The 26,286-nt window shown below is 38.8% G+C and overlaps 1 protein-coding gene across 4 annotated transcripts in view; it reads left to right on the top strand.

Annotated features, from left to right (window-relative positions):
• The window catches only part of CCDC30 (coiled-coil domain containing 30), a 63,580-nt gene that overhangs the window by 13,695 nt on the left and 23,599 nt on the right, over positions 1-26,286 (top strand). For all 4 annotated transcript variants that reach the window (XM_045584691.1, XM_045584690.1, XM_045584689.1 and 1 more), the window contains exons 6-8: positions 12,658-12,837; positions 18,825-19,034; positions 22,817-22,929. In XM_045584691.1, coding sequence (XP_045440647.1) covers positions 12,658-12,837; positions 18,825-19,034; positions 22,817-22,929 — 503 coding nt within the window. The remainder of the gene's footprint in view (positions 1-12,657; positions 12,838-18,824; positions 19,035-22,816; positions 22,930-26,286) is intronic.

Consider the following 26,286-nt stretch of genomic DNA (forward strand, 5'->3'; position numbering starts at 1 on the left):
CCAGCCTGGCAGCCGCTGCTCCAGGCCTGGCCACACCAGACCCGGCTACTCCGGGCCTGGCCGCTCCCAGCCTGGCAGCCACTGCTCCGGACCTGGCCGCTCCCAGCCTGGCAGCCGCTGCTCCGGGCCTGGCCGCACCAGACCCGGCTGCTCCGGGCCCAGCTGCCCCAGGCCCGGCCACTCTGGGTCTGGGTGTTCCTGGACTGGCCACCCTGGGCTTGGCTGCCTCCGCCTCAGGCCTGGCTGCCACTGCCCCAGGTCTGGCTGCTCCAGTGCTGGCTATTGTTGCTCTGGTTCTGGCTGCTGCTGCTCTGGGGCCTGGCCGTTGCTGCTCCGGGCCCGGTTGCCACTGCTTTGTGCCTGGGCACTCTAGGCCTGGCCGCCGCTGTTCCAACATTCTGTCCTTTTTTTTTTCTTATTTTTTTTTTTTAAACGCATTTATGTTGCAATGTTGGCTGGTGAGTTGAGTTCTGACTTAGTCTTTGATTTTTCAAGATCTTCTTTGTATTCTTTCTTAAGTAATTTTACTATCTTTTGCTCTCACTTGATTTCTTCACATTGAGAACTTTGGTTTCTTCCTCCTTGTCCTGGGAGCTCAGCCGGTTGGCCTGTGGCACCCCTTTGTTCTCCGCGGGCTCCTGCGCTGCTTCAGCCTGTTGCCGGGGTTGGCGCCGCCCAGGAAGCAGCTCCCGGACTTGGCTCCGTTGCCCGCGCTCAGAGGTCGAAGGCTCAGGGGCACCCCTCCCCTGGGGGCACCGTCGTCCTACTCCCTGCTGGTGCCGGCTGGCTGGTGTCCGGCAGGGGCTCCTGCTCCCTGTCGCATTCCTCCAGTCTGGAGTCTTTTCTCTCCTTCCCGCTAGGGGAGTTTAGGATCAGAGTCAACAGACTGTCCTCTGCACACAGTGCGCGCGACTCTGGGGGCTCCGCTTTTCGCCACTCCTCTGGGATTCTGCCTCACAGCCCCATCTCCCCCTGCCCGAGCCTGGGTCCCCAGGGTCTGGTCCAGGACTGGGGTTCAGAGCAGTCCGGACTGAGGCTCAGCGCTGCCGAAGGCTTTGTTTCTTCCCGCTAGGGTAATCCAGCATCAGAGTCAACATTCAGTCCTCTGCGCGCAAAGTGCGCGCGACTCCGGGGGCCCTGCTTTTCGCTGCTCGCTTGGGGTTCCGCCTCACAGCCCCATCTCCCCCGCCGGAGCCTGGGTCCCCAGGGTCTGGCTCATATCTGGGGCTCAGCGCTGCTGGTTCGGGGGTTCAGCCCAGGCTGGGGGTTTTATTTCCTTCCTGCTAGGGAACGCCAGGCAGCACCCAGCCCTCTCCTCCTCTCCGGCTGCGACCACTCCGCGCGCGTGCGTGCGAGCGCGCAGCATGTCTCCGTACCTTAGGCTTTTTTTCAGCTCCTCTGATTTTCCTTCTGGTTTTCTCTTTCCTTCTTGTTGTAGAATTTTCAGTCAGTCGACTACCTGTAGCTCTGGGCGATGTCCACTCTACATTTTAGTTGTATTCCATTGAAATTGTTGTGTGCTGCTGCGGTTAGATGTCTACCCGAGCAGCCATCTTGGATCCTCTCTCCATTGATTTTTAAAGAGAATGGAAAACAGAGAGAAAGACAGAAGTATCAATGTGAGAGAAACACATTGATTGGTTGTCTCCTGCATAAGCCCCAAGTAGGGCCTGGGCTGGTCAGTGAGGAGCCTGCAACTGAGGTACGATGTGCCCTTGACCAGAATCGAACCTGGAACCCTTCAGTCCGCAGTCTGATACTCTATCCAGTGAACCAAACTGGCTATGGCTGCAATGTTTAAATTTTTACATTGACCCCATTTTTAAAAAATGATTAAGTAGCCTTTTGAAACTCTTTTTTCTTTTCTTTCCTGCTTACAAAAGTAATGCAAGCCTATTAAGATAGAAAGCAAGCCTATTAAGAATTCTTCTCTTTGAAGTCCATTCATAAAGTGACTAATCCTCTCAATCTTACCTTATTTCCTCAGCTCCTCATTTTGTAGCCTCTACTCCATTAAGACCATTCTTCTTTCTTCTGTTCAAATACCACACCAGTGCCTTTGATCATATTGCTCATTTTTAAAATGCTTTAAATGTGCTATAGTCTCTCACCTACTCATATCTTCCCATCCTCTAAGGACCAGTTCAAGATTATAATCTATATCTTCAGAGAAGTGAAAAAAACTAGGAAACCAAACAAAGGAATCTCATAAAATAAACTTAAATTGATCTTTAGAATTATATTCATTGTGTTCTTAGAATCAAACACATCCTTATGTCTGTGGTAAAAATGGGTAGACTATATGTAGAAATAACCACACAATATTAAATTGAAAGAACACAACAGCCAAAACCAGTTTGGCTCAATGGATAGAGCATCAGCCTGCGGACTGAAAGGTCCTGGGTTTCATTCTGGTCAAGGGCATGTACCTTAGTTGCGGGTACATCTCCAGTGGGGGGTGTGCAAGAGGCAGCTGATTGATGATTCTCTCTCATCGATATTTCTAACTATCCCTCTCTCTTCCTCTCTGTAAAAAAAATCAATAAAATATATTTTTTAAAAGAACACTTCAACTAGGATGTTCATTTTTGTTATTTAAGGCAATACCTACTCAATTACTTAATGGAATCAATATTTTTTTCACAATTATATATAAGAATATGCAAAATAGAATATCTGTCTTTTTACTTCACAGGTCTTGAAGCTTACAGAAGAATCTGAACAATTAAATAATTTTATTGTAGAGACAAATATTGCAGCTGCTAATTTTTTTACAAGTGAAAATATTTATAAAGATCTCATGTCTAATCTATCAGTTTTGGAAGTAGAGATTCAAAGCCCAAAGGAAGATAGAGAGGAACTCTGGTAAATTGAGAAAAATCCCATATTACTTTAATTATATGGTGGGTACATTTTATTTGGCTTTATCATTCAATTTGACATTGAATTCCAAATAATATGAGTGGAAAAATTAGTTATAAGCAAGCATTCCCCAAAGTTTATCTTTTGGTATGTTGTTACATTTTAAAACTTTTTCTTGCTTTTAAAAGTAATAATCTATGCTTTTCTTTTAAAAAATATAATTATATTAGTTTCAGAGAGGAAGGGAGAGGGAGAAATAGAAATATCAATGATGAGAGAGAATAATTGAATGGCTGCTTCCTGTACTCCCCCTACTGGGGATCAAGACCACAACCCAGGCACGTGCCCTTGAACAGAATTGAACCCGGGACCCTGAGTCAAGCCCAGGACCCTTCAGTCCACAGGCCGACACTATCCACTAAGCCAAACCAGCCAGGGTAAATATGTGCTTTTCATAAAAAAATTTTAAAGCATGAAAAATTATAAGGAGAATATAATCATATTTCCCACCATGGAGAGATATTAACACCCTAGATTTTCTTGCCTTCTTTTTCTGTACACAAATATATATGTATTTTTTATGTAATTCAGACTATCCCCTGCAGAAAGATTTGTGTTTTTACTGTTTTAATTAACATTAAATCTGACCGTTGTTTTATTTTGAAAACCTCTTTCTTTCTGGTTTTTCTTTCTTTTTTTGTTGTTTTGTTAATCTTGTCTTCTGACTCTAGTATTTCTACTTTTTCACCTGAAGTATCTTTCATAGAAACTTTGAGGCTTGGGTAAAAGCACTACTCTATTTTTGCACACGAATTGATAGATGCAATAAAATTTTGCATGGGTAAAAGCCTAAAACTAGATCATTGAAAGGAAACAATAGCTGTCAGTTTTTACTTAAATGTCATACTAAAGGAGACAGCATTAATGAACTGGGAAAATATTGTGTAAGTGTAGTCAAATTTATATCTTAATAAATGTTCTAAGAGAGGAGATTGTTTTACCAGTTTGGAACACCTGAGTTTCATGTTCACTTAAAAACTGGTTTTTAAACTTAGAGTGAGCTCTGAGTCAAGATTCACCATCATGAAACCTACCTAGTTGCAGAAGGGTGAAGAGCGTATTGGAGAGATGGTGAGGAACAGATGTGAGAGTGGTCACACGAGCAAAGAGCCAAGAAGTTAATCACAGCATTTAGGTTTGTTTGGGGGGGAGGGGGGAGGAGAGAAAAATCTAGTTTGGAGCACTAGAATAGTGTATAGTAAAACCTCCACATAATAAACTGATTCAGGCAAGCAGGTGTCTGTTAAAGCCAAAAATCCATTGTATAATAAAGTAGTTTTTCCAAACGTGTATGTTAAAAAATTGATAGATTAGTTAATTTACCTGTTTTTACTTATGTAGACATGTTTGTGTCATTGAAGTTAAGTATGTATGAAAAATTTAATTTTACAGAAAAGTTTTCTATATGTATTACTGTAATTTTAAATTTATATGGAATAGGTCTGGTGAATGCATGAGTAAACCAATGTACTAATGTGTGGCTAAAACTGTTGCAGAAAGTCATGCTACATAACAACAGAGCTAATTACCACTTGTAACGTGGTATGATTACGTGCTAATCATTCCCCAAACATTTTTTAAGAGTGAGCAGTGACTCTTGGGTTAAAATATGTGGACTATAATTGTAGATATGTAATATTTCTGTTGGCAAAATCACTACAGTGTTTTTTCCAACATATGGCCTATTCACAAAATTTGTTAAAAATAACAGTGAATTAATAACAAAAAATAACCTGTTAATTTAATTATAAGCCAATCTTGGTTAAAGGCACTTTAAGATTAATAGGGTGTTAATTTTCACATATGACATATGGACTGAAAATTTTGTCCATTAAATCTGAAATTCATTAAATTGAGGGTTTATTTGATGCATACACTTCTTCCTTTACATTTGCTTAGCTTGTGCCTACTTATCTATCAGGCCTCAGATTACTTACTATTATTTAATCTAAGGAGTTGTTTACTTATTATTTCTCACTAAATTATAAACTCCTTAGGGTATGGATTATGTCCTATTCTAACCCTAGTGCTTGTCAAAGTGCCTAGTGCTTATTGAGTGGTTTTTAAAATTTTTTCATAAGCTCTGTCTGCCCAGGGCCATACTAAAAGTTAAAAAAGTGAAAAACTTAAACTGGTTGTTTGGATGTAGACAAAAGTCTGTGCTGTGTCATCTTCCTGAATATGAGTAAGAAAATAAGATTTGTTTGTTTTTAAGGTTTTATTATAAGATAACTGATCTATAGATTTCAAGTTGAAAATCTTTCTTGCAATACTTGCTTGACTGGTAGATTTCCCCCCTCCATTCTGCCAGTAGAATGAGCATTTTGATAGTTTTTTATTGTTATATTTAACCAAGTTCTGAACTAGGAGAAAGTAAGCTGAACGAAACTCCAAGAGAGAGGCAGAAAGAGGAGGACTTGAAACAGAACCAGGATATGAAAAGGGAAGAACAGCAATTGACTTTGAAGCCTGAGGAAGCTGTGAGGCTTAAAGAAGAGGTGAGCCATATAAATTAGAGCCCCCTGCAGTCTCAGAGATATGGCCTAATGCCAAGGTAGGTGCCATTTCCTCTGACCAGCTGTGGATTAAACAATATTATTTTTATATCATCATTAAATGTATATTTGTTGAACTATATCATAACCACAGCCTGAATGGTAATAAGATAGCAGCTAAAATCTGAACTAAGCCCCTCATTTGATGCACTTTATTATAAAGGGTTCATAGGCTCCAATGAAGCTCAACAAGGGGGAAAAAACAAAACTAATTACCGCCATCTGCCCTGGCAGGTAAGATAGGGAATGGCAGGATTTGTGCCACATTTTCTATTGCTGGTACCTAATTTAGATGTACAAAATACTTTGTTTTGGAGGGAAAAGACCATAGTTATAGAATTGTTTTAAATATGGCTTTTGCTATTTACCAGAGATCTGCCTCCAGGAAAAATGAAGGAAATGACTATCGGTTGCACTTCAGTTTTTACACCTCAATTTTACAGGTTAATTCTTTTCTTTTCTTTTCTTTTCTTTCTTTGTTTAAATTCTCACCCAAGGATATTTTTTCCATTGATTTTTAGAGATAGAGGAAGAGAGAGGGAAAGACAGAAATATGTAAGAGAAACTTATCGATTGGTTGCCTCCTGCACCCCCCCAAGCAGGGCCAGGGCTGGTCAGGGAGAAGCCTGTAACCATGGTACATGCCCTTGACCGGAATCGAACCCAGGACCCCTCAGTCGGAAGGCTGACACTCTATCCACTGAGCCAAACCAGTTAGGCTACAGGTTAATTCTTGTGCAGGTTAAGATTTCATTGCACCTTTCTGACAACTGTTTTGAGATCCAATAAACAAAATAGAAGTGGGTCTCATGGGAAAGAAATAACATATTTTTATTTTGAACTTTACATTTCCCAAAGTAAACACACACACACACACACACACACACACACACACACACACACTATTTCATTTACTTTTTTTTACTTTTTTTTCAAATATATTTTATTGATTTTGTACAGAAAGGAAGGGAGAGAGATAGTTAGAAATATCGATGAGAGAGTCATCGATCAGCTGCCTCCTGCACACCCCCTACTGAGAATATGCCCGCAACCAAGGTACATGCCCTTGACTGGAATCGAATCCGGGACCCTTCAGTCCCCAAGCCGATGCTCTATCCATTGAGCCAAACCAGTCTTGGCTCATTTACTTCTTTAAGCAGGCAAGGAAGGAAATACATTTTAGACTGATTTTTATTTCTGCAGTGAACCATGCAGTAGTAATTTCAGGACCTTTTTCTGTATAGAGTTCTCTGAGCTACTGATCTGTATAGGTTGTTCTTTTTTTAAAAATCTTGTGTGTGTACAGTTTTGGGGTTTTTTGGTTATGTTTTTTGTTAATCCTCACCTGAGATATTTTTCCATTCATTCATTTATTTATTCATTCACTCATTTAGAGTGGAAGGGAGGGGGAGAGACAGAGAGAGAAAAATAAATTCTTTTTTAACAGAGAGGAAGGGAGAGGGAAAGAGTTAGAAACATCAATGAGAGAGAAACAGCGACCAGCTGCCTCCTGCACACCCCATACTGAGGATGTGCCCGCAACCAAGGTACATGCCCTTGATCGGAATCGAACCTGGGACCTTTCAGTCCGCAGACCGAAGCTCTATCCACTGAGCCAAACTGGTTTTGGTGAGAGGAAAATATTAATATGAGAGGGACACATCGTTTGATTGCTTCTTGTATGTGCCCAAACCAGGGCTGGTGATTGAGCCTGCAATAGAGGTTCAAGGTGCATGTCCTTGATCAGAATTGAACCTGGGACCCTTCAGTCTACATGCCAATGCTCTAAACCACATGTGTCGAACACAAGGCCCGCGGGCCAAATCCGTCCGGCCAGGCCTTGCAATGTGGCCCGCACCGCGCTGTCATCACTGCACTCCGCTGCGTTTCCATCACAATGACAGTTTATGACTGTTCAGTAAACCATTCGGCCCGCGATTTAGGCTGGATTTTAGATTTTGGCCCCTTCTCTGATTGAGTTCGACACCCCTACTCTAAACACTGAGCCAAACTGGCTAGGGTGTATGTGTTTGTGGGTGCAGTTTTGTGGTCTGCACCTGTTGTCAAATTAGAGTGTCTACCTTGTTTCCCTGAAAATAAGACAGTGTCTTATATTAATTTTTGCTCCCAAAGATGTGCTAGGTCTTATTTTCAGGGGATGTCTTATTTTTCCATGAAGAAGAATACGGTGCACATTTATTGTTAAGTGAAAATAAAGGAAATTTATTACCTGTATACGGTACGGTGGTACGGTAGTTGTCAACACAAACCAGACAAACTGTGAATCCTACAGTATCAAGAATTTACTCATTTATTCAATGACAATCATGTCATCATCTTCTGGAACATCATCATAACAATCCAATTCCTGAATTTCCTGGTGAATTTCTTGTGACTCCATTTCTTTCAGAATCAGTGGATCAAATCTCTCATGTTTAGCCTGGGGGGGGGGGCTTATTTTCAGGGGATGCCTTATATTTCACTCAGAAGGAAACCTGTAAGTAGGTCTTATTTTTGGAGGATGTCTTATTTTCGGGGAAACACAGTAGTATCTAGCTGCTATCCATATGTGTTGTGTCATCTTAATCATGTGCAAATTTAAGCAACTCTAGACTGAGACCAGACACCAAACTTTAAAGAATGCTTATACATGGTAAATATATAGAAAAAGAACTGTGAGAGCCTCTTGAATATGTGAGCTCTGTTGTTCATATGTATTTGTGGCTGCTGATGGCCTTAGGGGACTTAATTTCTGCTGTTCAACACTGATGTTGTGATAATTAAATTCTAGATATGACTTTCCCTATATTCTTGAAACAAGTTCAACCATGATGAATATCTCAATATTATAGGTTTAAAACCTAGCTTCATGGGTTTTTAATAATATTATTGAATATTTACTGTGTTCTAAGCACTTTACTAAATATCACCCTGTATATATTCAGCAGTACAGTGAGACAGGAATATTATTGTTTCTACTTTATGGGTGAGGAATATTAGGCTTTACAGAAGTTAAATAGTTGCTCAGAATGATGCATTGTTGTGAAATCTGGATCTGTCTGCACTAGAACTTGACCTTTAAACATTTTAAAAATTATAGTTTACATTCAGTATTAGTTTGTATTAGGTCCAGGTGTACAGCATAGTGATTAGACAATCATATACTTTGCAAAGTGTTCCCCCTGACATTTCTAGTACCCATCTGGCACCATACATGGTTATTACAATATTATTGACTGTATTTCCTATGCTGTACTTTACATCCCCATGAATTGTCTAACTACCGATCTGTACTTCACAATCCTTTCACCTTTTGCACCCAGCCCCTCTACCCTCTGGCAGCCATCAGTCTATTCCCTGTTCTATGAGCTGTTTCTTTTTGTTTGTTTGTGTTGTTCTTAGATTCCATATTTAAGTGAAATAACATTTGTCTTTCTCTGACTGACTTATTTCATTTAGCATAGTACTCTCTAGGTTCTCTCTCTTTTTTTTCTTAATGAATATGGTTAAAGATTTATCAATCTTGTTTATCTTTTCAAAGAATCAGCTCTTATTTCCATTGAACATTTGTTTTTGATTTTTTAGATTCTATTTTGTTTACTTACTCTCTGATCTTTTTAAAATATATTTTTATTTATTTCAAAGAAGAAGGAAGAGAGAGAGATAGAAATATCAATGATGACAAAAATCATTGATTGGCTGCCTCCTGCAGGCCCCACACTGGGGATTGAGCCTCAACCTAGGCATATGTCCTCACTGGGAATCAAACTGTGACCTCTTAGTTTATAGTTTGTTGCTCAACTGAGCCATGCCAGCCAGGCTACACTCTGATCTTTATTATTTCCTTTCTTCTATTCACTTTTGGCTTCCTTTGTTGTACTTTTTCTAATTCCTTTAGGTGTGAGACTAAGTTATTTATTTGAGATTTTTCTTGTTTCTTAAGGTAGGCCTGTAATGTTATGAATTTCCCTCTGCTTTCACTGTGTCCCATAGATTTGGGGTTGTTGTATTTCCATTTTCTTTTTTTTTTATATATATTTTATTGATTTTTTACAGAGAGGAAGGGGGAGGGATAGAGAACTAGAAACATCGATGAGAGAGAAACATCAACCAGCTGCCTCCTGCACAACCCCTACTGGGGATGTGCCCACAACCAATGTACATGCCCTTGACCGGAATCGAACCTGGGACCCTTCAGTCCGCAAACCGATGCTCTACCACTGAGCCAAACCGGTTTTGGCTGTATTTCCATTTTCATCGTTATCTGATTTCTTCTTCTATCTCCTTGATCTCCTTGTTAGCCCACTCATTGCTTAGTAAGATATTTAGCCTCCATGACTTTGTGTGTTTTTTAATTTTTTTTTCTTATATTGGGTCTAGTAATAGTTAATGTCGTTTTTTAACATTCGTTTAAAATCTTGCTTGGCGTTGACTTGTATTGACATAACCTTCAAACACGTATCTACAGAACGTGTGAAGTGCAATTAACAAGTTTTGCTTGAAAAAGTTTGTGTTTGGTTTGGTTTTTGTTGCAAAACTAGGGCTAAGAAGATGGCGGATGAAGAGCATATTCGGCACTGCATGCTTTACGAGTTCCAATTAGGAAGAAAAGCAAGTGAGGCTGCAAAAAACATCTGTAGTGCTCTTGGTCAAGATGCAGTTAGCACCAGAAAATGCCAGCGTTGGTTTGAGAAATTTCGTGAGGGAAATTTTTCGTTAGATGACAAGAGTGGTCGAGGCCATGTGTCCAATTTTGATCAAGAAGCTCTTCAAGCTCTTTTGGTGCAAAATCCTCAAATTACCCAACAAGAGCTTGCGACAACTTTAAATTGTTCACAGAAAACAATTTCCAATCAATTGCGTGCACTTGGCAAAGTCCAAAAGTTTGGAAAATGGGTTCCTCATGAGTTGACCGACAACAACCGTAATCAAAGAGTCACAATTTGCAGTTCGCTCCTCTCTCGTCAAAACCGTTTGCTGTTTTTAGAGCAAATTGTTACCGGAGATGAAGAATGAGTGCTGTATGTTAATTTGAAAAGGCGGCCTCAATGGTTGGACAAAAATGAGACTCCGCAGCCCACGCCAAAACCTGACTTGCATGCGAAAAAAGTGATGTTGTGTGTTTGGTGGAATTTTAAAGGAATTCTTCATTATGAACTTTTACCATCTACCCAAACCATTCCAAGTGCAGTGTATAGTGCCCAATTGGAAAGGTTAGCCCAAGCTTTAAGAGAAAAAGAACCCGCGCTGATTAATCGGAAGGGCGTAATTCTTCACGATAACGCACGACCGCATACTGCAAGAATCACTGCTGAAAAACTGCTCCAGTTGGAACGGGAAGTTCTCCCTCAACCTGCATATTCTCCTGATATTGCCCCTTCCGATTACCATTTGTTTCGTTCTTTGCAAAACTTTCTTCTTGGAAAAAAATTTAATAATGAAGAATGCCTCAAAAATGCATTGACCGAATTTTTTGCATCAAAATCACAAGAATTTTACAACAGAGGGATTAAAATGCTTCCTGAGCGTTGGGCACAAGTAGTAGAAAACAACGGCAACTATATTGTTGATTAAATTTTGTTGTATTGTTTAAATAAATTTGATTTAAAAAAGTATTAGAAAACGACATTAATTATTACTAGACCTAATAATTAACTTAAAGTTTCATATCATTTGGTCAGAAAAGATCCTTGATATGATTTCAGTCTTTTTAAATTTATTGAGACTTGATTTGTGTCTTAACATGTGGTCTATCCTAGAAAATGTTCCATGTGCACTTGAAAAGAATGTATATTGTGCTGCCTTGTGGTGAAATGCTCTAAAAAATATCAATTAAATCCATCTGATCTGGAGTGCCATTTAAGGCTGCCATTTTCTTATTGATTTTCTGTATGGAAGATCTATCCTTTTATGTCAATAGGTATTAAAATCCCCTACGATAACGATATTACTATCAACCTGTCCCTTTCCATCAAAATTTGCTTTATATGTATAGGAATTCCTATGTTGAGTTCATAAATGTTTACAAGGGTTATATCCTCTTGTTGGATTGTTCCCCTTATCATTATGTAGTGTCAATTGTCTCTTATTAGAGCCTTTGTTTTAAAGTCTATTTTGTCTGATAAAAGTATTTTCGCCTAAACCAGTTTGGCTCAGTGGCGAGAGCGTCAGCCTGCAGACTGAGGGGTCCCAGGTTCGATTCTGTCAGGGACATGTATATTGGTTGCGGGCACATCCCCGATGGGGAGTGTGCAGGACACGGCTGGTCGATGTTTCTCTCTCATTGATGTTTCTGGCTCTCTGTCCCTCTCCCTTCCTCTCTGTAAAAAAATCAATAAAATATATATTTTTTAAAGTATTTTCATTTCCATTTGCATGAAATATCTTTTCATCCTTTTACTTTTAGTTTGTGTATATCTTTCATTCTGAGGTGGATCTTTTGTAGACAGCATCTATATATGGATCTTGTTTTCTTTATGCATTCAGATATTATGTCTTTTGATTAAAGCATTTAATCCATTTATATTTTAAGTGATGATTATTAATAAGTACGTATTTATTGCCATTTTATTCTTTCTAACTATGTACCTCTTTAAATGTCTCTTCTTAAAGAAGTCCCTTTAATATTTCTTATAATACTGGTTTGGTGATAATGAACTCCTTTAGCTTTTTCTTATCTGTGAGGCTCTTTATTTCTCCTTCAACTTTAAATGATAGCCTTGCTGGATAAAGTAGTCTTGGTTGTAGGTCCTTCCTTTTCTTCACTTTAAATATTTGGTGCCAGTCACTTCTGGCCTGAAATATTTCTGTTGAGGAATGAGCTGACAGTCTTATGGGAGTTCCTTTTTAGGTAATCTTTTCTCTTGCCGCTTTTAAGATTATCACTTGGTCTTTAACCTTTGACATTTTAGTTAGGATGTGTCTTGGTGTGGGTCTCTTTGAGTTCATCTAGTTTGGGACTCTGCGCTCCCTGGACTTGTGTATCTATGTTTAACTGCTTTTGTTCACATAATTTCTTGATATTTTACTCTAATATAATGGGAGTTAAAGTATATAAACATGTACCAACTAACGTGTGAATAATCACATCCTGACAATTCTGGTTATGACAGCTAGAACCCATGTCTCACCAATATTCTTTCAAATTGTTCATGTTTCTCTTTTCAAATGTTTGTTTTAGAATCTATTATCTAAAGAAAAACTGAAATACCAGGAGCAAGAAGAAGTACAACAACTTCGCCAGAATTTGCACCGGCTCCAGATTCTCTGCAGCTCAGCTGAAAAAGAGCTCCGATATGAGCGGGCAAAGAATTTGGACCTAAAGCAACATAATAGCTTACTTCAGGAAGAAAGCATTAAGGTAACTCTAGTGGGCATATCCTTTAGTGACGGGGCTCAATTACTCCATTGGCCCCGGGGGGGAAAAAATGAATCAAAATTCCTCAACTTTATAATTCATGATATGTCCATTGATGGGTGGACAATGTGAGCCTTCAGGTTAACTTTTTTTAACTTTTCCCTACAAAGTAGGTACACAACTCAGTTGTCTCTCTGCTGCTGAAAGTGTATGTATATGTTGTCAACCTGTAAACCTGAAAAGTTGTAAAGTAACACAGTCTTTTGAAATTATTACCTAAAATTGTAGCATGTTAAATTTCAATGACCTGAGCCCAAAAACCCAGGTTGTCCTGCCCTAGTTCTATGTCTAGGCTTATTTATCTCTAATAAATAAGATATTGGTTGACTCAATTATCAACTGCACCAAAGTATAATTCATAGGAGGATAGAGTTGTTCTTTCTGACACAAAGAGCATCTAAAGTTAGAAACCATCCCACAAACATGCTTGTTTGAAAATATTAGAACTGCCATCCACATATTCATCTACATTGTATAAATGACATAAATTTTCAATTTGAACCACCATGTAAAATAGTCATACTTCCTTTTTATTGTGGTTCAATTCTATAAATATGTAGGTATCTAATTTCTGTGAGCTCCTATCTAAGATTTTTGTTTTCAGTAAGTATCTGTTGAGCATCAGTCATACACTGGGTAGGATCTTGTTGATATGAGGGTTTAATGATAGGCAAACTGACACAGTCCTTATTCCCTGGTGCAGGGGTCAGCAAACTTTGGGTTAAATCTTACCTGCCTTCTGTTTTTATAGATAAAAATTTATTTACAAAACAACCATATCTGTTTGCTTACATACTATTAATGGATTCTTTTGTACTACAATAGCAGTACAATATGCTGAGTGGCCAGATTATTATGATCTCTGAATGCATAATAATCTGGCCACTCCTATATAATAAAAGGCTATATAGAAACCAAGATGGTGGCATAAAGTAAACACCTAAATGCAGCCTACCATAACAATTTTAAAATTATTGTACAACTGGGAACCAGAGCAAACATCGCCCTGAACCACCAGAAGGCTGACTGAGTGAAAGCTCTACCATCTATTATAGGAAGGAAAAAGAAAGGACACTGAGCCTCAGGAGCTGTGGAGGTGCAGAGATCTGTGCGCATGGAAAGGGCGGCCACCGAATACGCTGCTAGCTTACTCACCATGCACACAGAGAGGGCGGGCAGCTAACGCATGGCTAGCTTTCTTGTTCAGAAGGAAAACAAAGCCTCCCTGTTGCACTGATAGCCAGCTCCAGTCAGAAACAAATTGGACTGTCAGACAACGGGCAAAACTCTCTCAGAGTTGTGCATGGCCAGCAGCCAGTGTTGCAGGACTCGGTGAATAGGACCCTCTTAAGGCGAGGCTGACGGGAAACCAAAGCTTGTCTGCACCACCCCGAGACTCATCCAAGCAGAGCACAGAAGCCCTACTAGCTGAGACACTGTTGATCCTCACAGCCAATTGGCTTGGAGATCATCTCTCCCCAGTGATACCAACAATAAGCAAGGTCTAACAACAAGACTGCACACACAGCCCACAAAGGGCTGCACCAAGACTGTCCACCTCAGGTAACTGGGAAAGCTGAGCTACTTACTGGGCCCTGCTAGGACACCTAGCACACAAAGCTACTCCATCAACTCAGGAAAGCAGCTAAAGTGCAGAGAAGAGGCAGGCCACAAAGGAAGGAAATGAAGGAAAGCAAAAGAATGGACATAGCCGGGACCGGTTTGGCTCAGTGGATAGAGCGTCGGCCTGTGGACTGAAAGGTCCTGGGTTCGATTCTGGTCAAAGGCATGTACCTTGGTTGTGGGCGCATCCCCAGTAGGGGGTATGTAAGAGGCAACTGATCGATGATTCTCTCTCATCGATGTTTCTAACTCTCTATCCCTCTTCCTCTCTGTGAAAAATCAATAAAATATATTTTTTTTAAAAAAGAAAAAAAAGAATGGACATAGAGTTCAAAACCACAGTTATAAGGTTTTTCAAGAATTTCCTAGAAAAGGCTGATAAAATAAATGAGACCTTTGAGAATATGAAAAGGGACCAACTAGAAATAAAGCGTACACTGAATGAAATAAAAAATATTATACAGAGTCCTAAAAACAGACTGGAAGATTGCAAAAATCAAGTCAAAGATTTGGAACACAAAGAGCCAGAGGACACTCCTCCACAGAAGCAAGAAGAGAGGAGAATCCAGAAAGTTGAAGATAGTGTAAGAAGCCTCTGGGACAACTTCAAGCAAACCAACATCAGAATTATGGGGGTCCAGAAGAAGAGAAAGAGCAAGATACCTAAAACCTATTGGAAGAAATAGTGACAGAAAACTTCCCCCATCTGGTGAAAGAAATAGACTTACAAGTCCAGGAAGCGCACAGAACCCCAAACAAATTATCCCCTCGACCAGGAGTTCAACCAGCAGACAGGCCGGCCAACTGCCCATGTCCCCTCCCCCTGGCCAGGCTGGCCAGACCCCACCCATCCATGAATTCATGCACTGGGCCTCTAATATATATATTAGAGGAAAATGAATAGTCATTTATTCCAAACTTCAAGGGAAGCTCTTCTAGGAGTTCTAGTATTTCAGGATTATTTGAATAAACCTCATAATCTTTTGAATATTGATCATATTCCCTCAAGCCTTTATAGTTTTAAATTAAATTCTAAATCTTTCCAAAACCAGTTTGGCTCAGTGGATAGAGCGTCAGTCTGTGGACTAAAAGGGCCCAGGTTTGATTCTGTCATGGGCATGTACATTGGTAGTGGGCACATCCTTGGTAAGAAAGGGGTGTGTAGGAGGCAGCTGGTTGATGTTTCTCTCTCATCAACATTTCTAGCTCTCTATCCCTCTCCCTTCCTCTCTGTAGAAAATCATTAAAATTAAAATAAAACAAAAATTCTAAATCTTCATCACATTTTCTTGCAAGACTGCCTTTTAATTTTCCCTTCAACCACATTTTAGAGATCATAATAATCTGGCCACTCAGTGTATAGTTTAATAAATTGTTGTAAAGTGATTATCCATGTAACCACCACACAAGAAAAGAAACAGCACATTGCCCTTATGCCAGCAGCCCCTAATGCTTCTTCTATTAACTTTGGCACATCATATTTTTCTAAACAACTTTCTTTTTCATTTAAATTTTAAAAATTATATAAACATATTCATTAAAAATTGTAAATATAGCAATGGTCCTTTTTAACTTCATGATAGTAGTTACTTACCCTTTATTGCTTTTCCCTTAATGAGTTTCACTAGTTTATCCATTTTGTTAGACTTTTCAAGAACTAGCTTTGTTGATAAATTAAAAAATACAGGCATTTTGCCTGCCTGATGGGGCTCAGTGGTTGAGTATTGACCTAAGAACCAGAAAGTCACAGTTTGATTCTCAGTTGGGGCGCATGCCCATGTTGCAGACTTGATCCCCAGTGTGGGGAGTACAGGAGGCAGCCGATTGATAATTCTCTCTCATTATTAAGATTTCTCTCTCTCTCCCTTTTCCTTCCCCTCTGAAATCAGTAAAAATATATTTTTTAAATACAGGCATTTCACAATTTTGAGGCAGTTTAATATTAAATGCTGGGCTAGAATCAGACCGGAGTTCTATCATTTGCTAACTATATTTGAGACTTAGTTTTTTCATTTAAAATGGGGTAAAGTATGAATCTCAACTACTTCATTGATATGAAAGCCTAACCAACATACAGTAGTTATAATAGTATCTGCCTCAGTTCTGTACTTTAAATACAGTAGATATTCTGTAAGTGATTCTTTTTTTATTTATTTAAATTCTTTATTGTTTAAAGTATTACATATGTCTCCTTGTAAGTGATTCTTGAAGAACAACAGCCAACTTGTATTAGGTATTACATATGTGGCTATTTCTATTCTTGATTGCTTTCATTGCTTTGTTTTATTAAGCTTTCCAACTGTCCTATGAGTTAAGTAGTTATTTCCATATTATAGATGTTTATCTGTAATGTGCTTAGAGAGGTTAAACATTATTAACTTTTAATTCATTTGATAACATTTGAATGGTTAATACGCAGAAGTCACAAGCTGAGGCAATTATAGTTATAATCCCTATTAATTAGTTGAAAAGCTTTGAGCCCAGAAAATTATATTTTATATAAAGTGAAGTAAATTCTAGCTCAGTATTTTTGTCTGTGAGTCCTAACTACTATGTCCATTTACCAGGTTCTAATATTCCTTAAAATGTCATTAATTTATTTGTTCAGTAAATATTGATTAAGCATCGACTTTAGGCACTTTGATAGGTGTTGAATACTAAGAAATGAATAAAACACATGGAAATTTTGAGTGAGGAAGAAGGATGTAAAAGAGTAGATAAATACATGTTTAATTATAAATGGTGATAAGTTCTCTGAAGAAAATAAATGTGGTATAATAAGAAGTAAGTAAAGAGATCTCTTCAGATTAAATGATCATGGAGGTTTTCTCTTACAGAGTGCCTTTTAAGCTAAGACCTGAAAAATAGACAGGAACTAACCGTATCATGAGGAGAATGGGAAGGGAATACATTTCTAGCAGAAGAAAGAGTAGAGTCTGGTGTGTGGGAAACTCTAAAAACCAGCAGGACAGGAGGTCAGTGGAAGAAGAGGGAATGACAGGATGATTTTAAAGAGGTTGGCAAGGGCAGGATCACAGAAGGCCAGGCAAGCTGCAATTTGTTCCCAGAGTGATGGGAAGCCACTGAAATATTTAAGGAGGGGTGTCAAGTAGTTCAATTTATGTTTTGTTTTGTTTTTTGTTGTTTTTTTTAAAAAATATATATTTTATTGATTTTGTACAGAGAGGAAGGGAGAGAGATAGAGAGTTAGAAACATCAATGAGAGAGTCATCGATCAGCTGCCTCTTGCACACCCCCTACAGGGGATATGCCCGCAACCAAGGTACATGCCCTTGACCGGAATCGAACCCGGGACCCTTCAGTCCCCAAGCCGACGCTCTATCCATTGAGCCAAACCAGTCCCGGCTCAATTTATGTTTTAAAGAGAACACTTTGGCTGCTGTGCAGAGAACAGATTAGAAGGGAGTAAACCTGGAAATGGCAGGACCGGGGTTGAGGCTATTGCTTATGGTTAGGGCTAGAGAAGATGATCTAGACTAGAGCCTTGACGCAAATGACTCAAAAAGACCTGTTGTGGAGGCAGAAAGAAAGCTTGCACTGAATCGGCTCATAATGGAAAAGGAAGACTCAAGGATAACTCAGGTTACTAGCCTGCCCAGGGTAGATGGTGACATCATTGACTATAATCAGGAAGACTGAGAGAAAAACCATCTTGGAAATGTGGGCAGATCAAGGAGTTTCACTTAGGCAGTTAACTTGGCATAAAGGTGGTGTCTTACTTTAAATCATGAGGATGAACCAAGAGAGAGAATGATCCACTCTCAAGGCCCAGTTTAATCCAATAGCATTTAGAAGTTGGGTAGCATTAGTCAAAAAAAAAAAGAAACCGATAAGGAACACAAGAGAGGTAAGTGAAAACCATGGGAGTTTGGTGTCACGGACTCCAAGAGAGGAGGGGAACTTTCTGAGAGGGAGGGAGTGAATGACACAAAGAGGTCAACTGTCCATTGGACTTGCTTTGGCATTAGTGCCCTTAGCAAAAGCAGCTTCAAAGAGTAGTGGGAATGAAACCCAGCCTGGAGTCATAGAAAAAAGGATGGAAAAATATTTAGACCATGCAGGTATTGAAACTCTTAGAAAAATCCCTTTGTCCAGCTGTCATCTGGAGAGAGAGACCTTGGCAAACCTTACTAATATGTGGCAGCTCCAGAGAGGAAATCAGCCACATGAGGTGGATGTTCGTCAGCTCTTGGGGACAGCATTCCTTTGAAAGCTGCTTATTCTGGCTCACATTCACATTCACTCCATGCTTATTTCCATCACTGTTGTTTATTCCCCACCTCTAGATCAAAATTGAACTAAAGCAGGCCCAGCAGAAGTTATTAGATAGTGCAAGGATGTGCTCTCCACCCCCAGCAGAGTGGAAGCACTGTCAGCAGAAAATCAAGGAGCTGGAGCTGGAAGTACTGACACAGGCTGAGAGCATTAAATCACAGAACACCCTGAAAGAAAAGCTGGCTCAGGAGAAATCCAAAGTTGCTGATGCAGAGGAAAAGGTAATTATCTTCACACTTAATAAGTCACATGCGCTGGATACTACTAATGAAACCCGTTTCCCTAAGGACTTTAAGAAATATGATAGATATGGTGCAACCTTGATAGAATTCTGGGGTTTTTCTTTACTCTCTCGTGCTTTCCTCCCTTCAACTTCATCTGCTCCTATAATTCTAGTAAATTTTGTGTATTTTTTTTCAAACTGCATAAACCTATAAAGGTGTTTCATAAAAGCAATAACTTAAAGAATTAAAACCAAACTACTTTTCTTTTACACATTCAAATTTTAAAAGCCTATCTCTTCTCATTTGGGTTGGTGTTTACATGATTTTTATTTTGTAATTTTTGGAATGGTTTGTGTTGTGAAATGAGCCATTTTGAAATAATTGCCCCTGCATTTTAGATTGCTTAACACCAGGTGGCAGTAGGATGTAACAAGTGCACATTTTGATCTGTAAGTTTGTCTGAGTCAAATTTTGTATTTTAAAAAATGCCATTTTATCTAACTATATAAATATAAAACTAGTAATACCAAGAAGTAGGTGACAGCAATCTGAATTAAACTCAAAAGCCTAATGTTCATCGATGTTTCTAACTCTGTATCTCTCTCTCTTCCAAAAAAGCCAACACAAAGAGTTTATACTGTATAATTTCATTTACATGAGGTTCAAGTACAGAGAAACTAAGCTCTGGCGATAGGTTAATGGCTGTCTCTGTAAGTCCTTTTAACTGGGAGGAGACATGCAGGACATGTGGGAATCTTCTGTGTCGCTACAAGTATTCTACATGTTGGCCTGAGAGATGCTACACTTGACCTTAGCCAAAAGGCCGAGAAGCGATGGCCTGAGAGATGGTTCTATAAGTAAAATTGTATTGAGTTTACACTTTAATGCATGTGTTATTGCTCCATAAAAAAGTAATTGACAAAGATTGGTAAAATTTAAAGTTTAGACACTACTAAATATTGGTGAGGGTTTTGTGCATTAGGAGCTCATACTGACTACAGTTGGAAGAGTAAATCCAAATAAACACTTTGGAAAACAGTTTGATGTTGGTTTCTAGTTAAGTTCAAGATGTATATACTATACAACCCCACACTTCTACTAGGCATAAACACTAGAGAAATTATTATACTGCATATACGTATCTGGAGGCAGGAATTTAGCCATTCTCATGGTAATAGTGTTTGGAAAAGCAGAAAATTGGAAACAACCCAAATGCCTACTGATATGAGATTGAACAAATAAATTATATATTTACACAATAGCATGCAACAGCGAAACTGAATTAATTACAGGTACATGCTGAATTCAATGTAATATTTAATAAAAACCAGGTCAGGAAATTCATAGTGTAATTCCACTGATATAAAGGTCAAAATAGTACAAGATGATAGCCATGCCATATAGAGTGATATATTGTTAAAAGAAAAAGCAAAGAAACGATTGACAAAAAAGTCAAGATATTTCTCAGGTGGAGCAGGAAGGAATATAATTAACGAGGATCACAGAATGGACGTAAGAAGTTTTGGAAATGTTCTTTCTTAAATTGGATGGCAAGTTCAAAAGTTTGGCATCTCTCCTAGACAGAGAAGCCAATGGAGTGATACTTTCTTTTGTGGAATTAAGACTGAATATCTTTAAGTTAGTATTTCCCCTGAGCACAGAACTAAATGGGGCAGTTCAAAGGAACTAGACCTGGCCTCTGCCATTGCCCTGAATCATTCTGCTTCTTTACCTCTCCTATGGTGTGTGGATATTGCAAGGTCCTAAGTGCCAGGGCTTAAGGCTGATGCAGAAAGATCTTCTTTTAGAAAAGGTCTGCCATACACTGGCATTCACTGAATGTTTGTGGAGAATGTGGTTTCAAACTATTGTAAGGGACTCATTGTTGGGTCAGGAATGAAATAGAGGGAGAACAGCTATTCTGCTGAAATCTAGTCATTCCGCAAATATTTATTGAACTCTTACTATGTATAAGTGACAAATTTAGGTGACACAAAGGCTTATAACAATAAATAAACAAGTTTTGCCAGGCCAATGTGACTCAATGGTTGAGTGTCGACCCAGGAACCAAGGGGTTGCCAGTTTGATTCCCAGTAAGAACACATCCCTGGGTTGCAGCTCAATCCTCAGTAGAGAGTATGCACAAGGCAGCCCATCGATGATGTTCCCCTCTCCTTGATGTTTCTATCTTTCTAGCCCTCTCTCTTCCTCCCTCTCTAAAAATCAATAAAAAAATATATTTTTAAAAAGTAAACAAGTTTAGCCGGGACTGGTTTGGCTCAGTGGATAGAGCGTCAGCCTGCGGACTGAAAGGTCCCGGGTTTGATTCCGGGCAAGGGCATGTACCTGGTTGCGGGCACATCCCCAGTAGGGGGTGTGCAAGAGGCAGTTGATCGATGATTCTCTCTCATTGATGTTTCTAACTATCCCTCTCTCTTCCTCTCTGTAAAAAAAAAATCAATAAAATATTTTTTTTAAAAAAGTAAACAAATTTAAAAGGATATTTACCTAACAAAAATATTTAATGATTTTTTTTAATTATGCATCCCAGTGGCATTTTTTTTATTTATTATTTTATTGATTTTGTACAGAGAGGAAGGGAGAGAGATAGAGAGTTAGAAACATCGATGAGAGAGAGTCATCGATCAGCTGCCTCTTGCACACCCCCTACTGGGGATATGCCCGCAACCAAGGTACATGCCCTTGACCGGAATCAAACCTGGGACCTTTCAGTCCTCAAGCTGACGCTCTATTCATTGAGCCAAACCGGTCCCGGCTAATGATGGTTTTAATCTAACATGTAAATTCTAAAAAAAAATTATATTTCTCTCTTTCACATTCATAAATCTTATTTTTAGAATAACCAAGGTATTAAAGAACCTAATACTGGTGCTAGGCAATATACTAACTGATAGTTGGTTTATAAGAGACTTTGATTTTGTTTTGAGATAGTATTCATGAATGTACCACCCTATGAGAAATCAGACACTTTCACACATTTCTGTTAGAAGTGCAAATTGGTCTAATACCTACAGGAACAGTTAGGCCTTATCGATCAAACAAACAAATAATAACCTTTGCCAAAATTGGTTTTGCTCAGTGGATAGAGCGTCGGCTTGCTGACTGAAGGGTCCCAGGTTCGAGTCTGGTCAAGGAGATGTACCTTGGTTGTGGGCACATCCCCAGTAGGGGTTGTGCAAGAGGCAGCTGTTCGAAGACTCTCTCATCGATGTTTCTAACTCTCTATCCTTCTCTCTTCCTCTATGTAAAAAATCAATAAAATATATTTAAAATAATAATAATAATAATAATACTGTAATAATAATAATAATAACAACCTTTGCCTGGCAAATCCATACCTCATAAATCATTTTAGAGACATTGTTTATAATAACAAGATATTGGAATTAACCTAAATGTCCATGAGTAGGAGGTTAATTAAATAATTTATGGTATATTCTTAGAGTGGGATGGTGTATGGCTGTAAAAGAGAGCACACATATATATTCAGGATTGGGCAAAAGTAGGTTTATAATTGTGAGTATGCATAACACAAAGTTTATTCTTATATTACTATTTACTAATCATTGTATTCTTTTCCATACAAACAACTATAAACCTACTTTTATCACACACTGTACTTATAATATGGAAAAATCAGTGAGTGATCAGATTGTGTGCCAGTACTATTGTGTTTGTTATTTATATCATATTTCCCTAATTGGAAAATAGCTCACATTTTTCTTTAAAGTTTTATTTGTAAACTTTTTTCATTCAAGATTTTGGATCTACAGCAGAAATTAGAACAGGCTCATAAAGTCTGTCTCACAGATGCTTGTATTTTGGTAAAGAAGAAACTAGAGGAAAGGATAAAAGAAGAACAACAAGAGAGGTAAGAGGAGCAAAGATGTCAGCTTTTCATGGGCTAATCTTGGTTGAGTTTACCAGCAGTGTCTACTTACCAATGTTTCCTCTGTTCACCCACTGAAATACTAGTATTTATTTTTCCTGTTCCCCCACACTCTTACTAGTATATATTGTACTTTCCACCTTGTATACTAATAATTTCTTTCCTTATTTGCCTTTCACACTAGAATATGGGAATCTTTTTTAAAAAAATAATTTTGTTGATTTTTAGAAGGAGAGAGAGAAACATGGCTGTGTGAGAGCAAAACAGCAATCAGCTGCCTCCTGCATGCCCCCATCAGGGATCAAGCCCACAACCCAGGTATATGTCCCCACTGGAAAATTGAAACGCAGTGCGAGGGACAACAACCAACCAACCAACCATCAGACAGGGCGAGTGTGAGATTTTTTTAAAATATATTTTATTGATTTACAGAGAGGAAGAGAGAGGAAGAGAGAGGGATAGAGAGTTAGAAACATAGATAATCGAGAAACATCGACCCAAAATTGGTTTGGCTCAGTGGATAGAGCGTTGCCCTGCGGACTGAAAGATCCCAGGTTCGATTCCAGTCAAGGGCATGTACCTTGGTTGTGGGCACATCCCCAATGGGGGGTGTACAGGAGGCAGCTGATTGATGATTCTCTCTCATTGATGTTTCTAACTCTCTATCCCTCCCGCTTCCTCTCTAAAAAATCAATAAAATATATTTTTGTAAAAACCAAAACATTAACATTTAAAAAAAATATTTAAAAAAGAGAGAGAGAGAGAGAGAGAGAGAGAGAGAGAGAGAGAGAGAGAGAGAGAGAAACAAACATAAATCAGCTGCCTCTTGCACAACCCCTACTGGGGATGTGCCCGCAACCAAGGTACATGCCCTTGACCAGAATTGAACCTGGGACCTTTCAGTCTGCAGGCAGACGCTCTATCCACTGAGCCAAACCGGTCTTGGCTGAGTGTGGGATTCTTAAGGTAGGGATTATTTCTTGTTCAGGAACATACTCAGTGCACCAGTATATTATCTTGAATGACTGAATTGACTAGGAAATAACATACTCTGGGATTTGCTTTTCTAATTCTAACATGATTAACACAAAATGAAGACTAGAATGAAGTTGGTGTTTTGTATTTATTAGCTGATTTTCTTCAAAGAAGTTTCAAGTACTTTACAAGCATCTTAATCATCAATAAGTTGCTACCAGATATGAGCTGTCATATTTTTTTTGAAATTATTAGGATTATTATAGGATCTTACTTAAATTATCTTGGATGCCATAAACTTCAGTATTTGATGCTTCCTACTTCTGTGGCACTCAGTGTGATTTACATATTTTTTAATAAAAATATTATTTTAGCCACTGAAAAGATATACAGATATCCACATATACTGTAAAGTTCAGAAACTTACTTTCATCTCCAATTAAAAGCTCTAGCACAGGGCTTGACACTCAGTAGGTATTCGGTAAATGTTTAGTGAACATAAAAATGTTTGAATAAGTGAATGTAGAGATGAATAATGAATTCACTCAGTGAGGTATAGTAGAAAAATAGTTGTCTCACTGTCACTTCTAGCAGGATGACAGACTATCCTCCTGTTATAATACAACTAAATTCTGAATAAACTACTCCAATAACTATGCCTTTTTAAGCATTACTCACAAAGAGAAAGCCTGAAAGGCAAACATAAATGAGGTAAAACAAAAGTGATGAATGATAAAAAAAAAAACACTCCTACCTCATAGGATCATTGTGTAAATTAAGTGAGTTATAAGTAGTTGGCTTGTATCTGTGTCTAGCACATAGTAAGCACTTGTTTCAGTCAGGTTTTAATTGGAGAAGTAGAACTGTTAGTGGTAATATTGGCCCTCAGTTCTTGACTTCATGCAGGAAAGATTTACAAGACAAGTCCAGATGATTTTGAGAGTTTAATGAAAGCTAGGGACAGTGAAACAGGAAAAATTTAAGATAGAAGAGGCAAGATCATAGCAACAGGAGTGAGCCTGGGTGAGTCTGCCGTGATCCTTTGGAAGGAAAGTTCACAGAGGCAGAAGTGAGCTACAAGAGCACATATTCCAACTTTCCAAGAGTAAAAAACAAAATGCCTCTGTTATGCCCTCCAGATCTTCCACAAAATACCTCTTGTAGCCCACTCTAACCAGAAACATGCATGGACAGAATTCCTAGCCAAGTTGACACATTAGGAAGACTCTACTAAGTGTTGTTGTTGTTGCATTATTTGATGTTATTGTTACTGTTATCATCATCATCACCATCATCATCAATGAAGTGAAAAATGTTCATTTTGGCTGGAACAAAATGTTTGGGGATTAGGAGAGTGGCAAGAAAATGAAGCTAGAAGGGTAAGCTGGCCTGGTCATGATGAGCCTAACTGGCCACGTTGAGTTTGGACTTGTTCATGGGAGATAATGGTCTGCAGTTTTCCTATTTGTAATATCCTTGCCTGGTTTTGGTATTAGTATAATGCTGCCTATTAGAATTAGTTAGAAAGTATCCCCTCTCCAATTTTTCTGGGAGAGATTATAGATAATTGGTATAATTTTGAAACCGTACAGCCAGTGGTTCCTGGCTGCCTTTCACTACTTGAGCCAATTAAGCAGAGACAGGGTTGAATACTGAATGTGTGTTTATTCCAATAATGGGAGAACAGCAGGTCATCCACAAATATCTGCTCTGCACTCCCTCCCCCCATAAGCCAGTTGTTATGTGGAGAAGAAGGACAAAGATTACATGGGAAAGTAGGCAAAAGAAATAAGAATGGGTATGCAAAATAAAAATGGGCAAGCAGGGATGGGGAAGTAGGGAAAAGGAATAAAATTGGGTGTAATGGTTACAGGTTACAGGCAGTGCCTGCTGGGGGTTTGCAAAGGATGGCGCCTTCAGTCTCGCCTGGCAACAGGTTGTTAACCTTTCCATGATAATAGGCAGCTCTCTGATGAGGAAGATGGGCTGATCTCCAGTTAGCTCCAAGGTCTAGGGGACTTAAAATCCCAGCCAGGATAGAATGTACTTTCTTTAATCAGAACAAAGCACTCATGATTAACAGAGCATAATTAACATTTCTTATAACTATAGCTGGTTTCCACTATTTTATTTCTCCCTCCCATCCCTAACAATTGTTAAGGAAGAACTACATTATTCAAACCTGTAAAGAATTTTTGTGAGTTTATTTGAGCCAAACTGTCAACTGTTGCTAGGAAGTAGAATCTCAACACTTTGAGACAATACAATGCTCCAGAGAATGGAGGTTTTTCACCTATTTTTATAAATCACCATCAAAGAAGGAGAAAGTGGGTTATATGAAATCCATTGGTGCTAAATTAGGGA

Source organism: Pipistrellus kuhlii, unplaced genomic scaffold (assembly GCF_014108245.1).
Source record: "Pipistrellus kuhlii isolate mPipKuh1 unplaced genomic scaffold, mPipKuh1.p scaffold_m20_p_2, whole genome shotgun sequence".
Lineage (NCBI taxonomy): Eukaryota > Metazoa > Chordata > Mammalia > Chiroptera > Vespertilionidae > Pipistrellus > Pipistrellus kuhlii.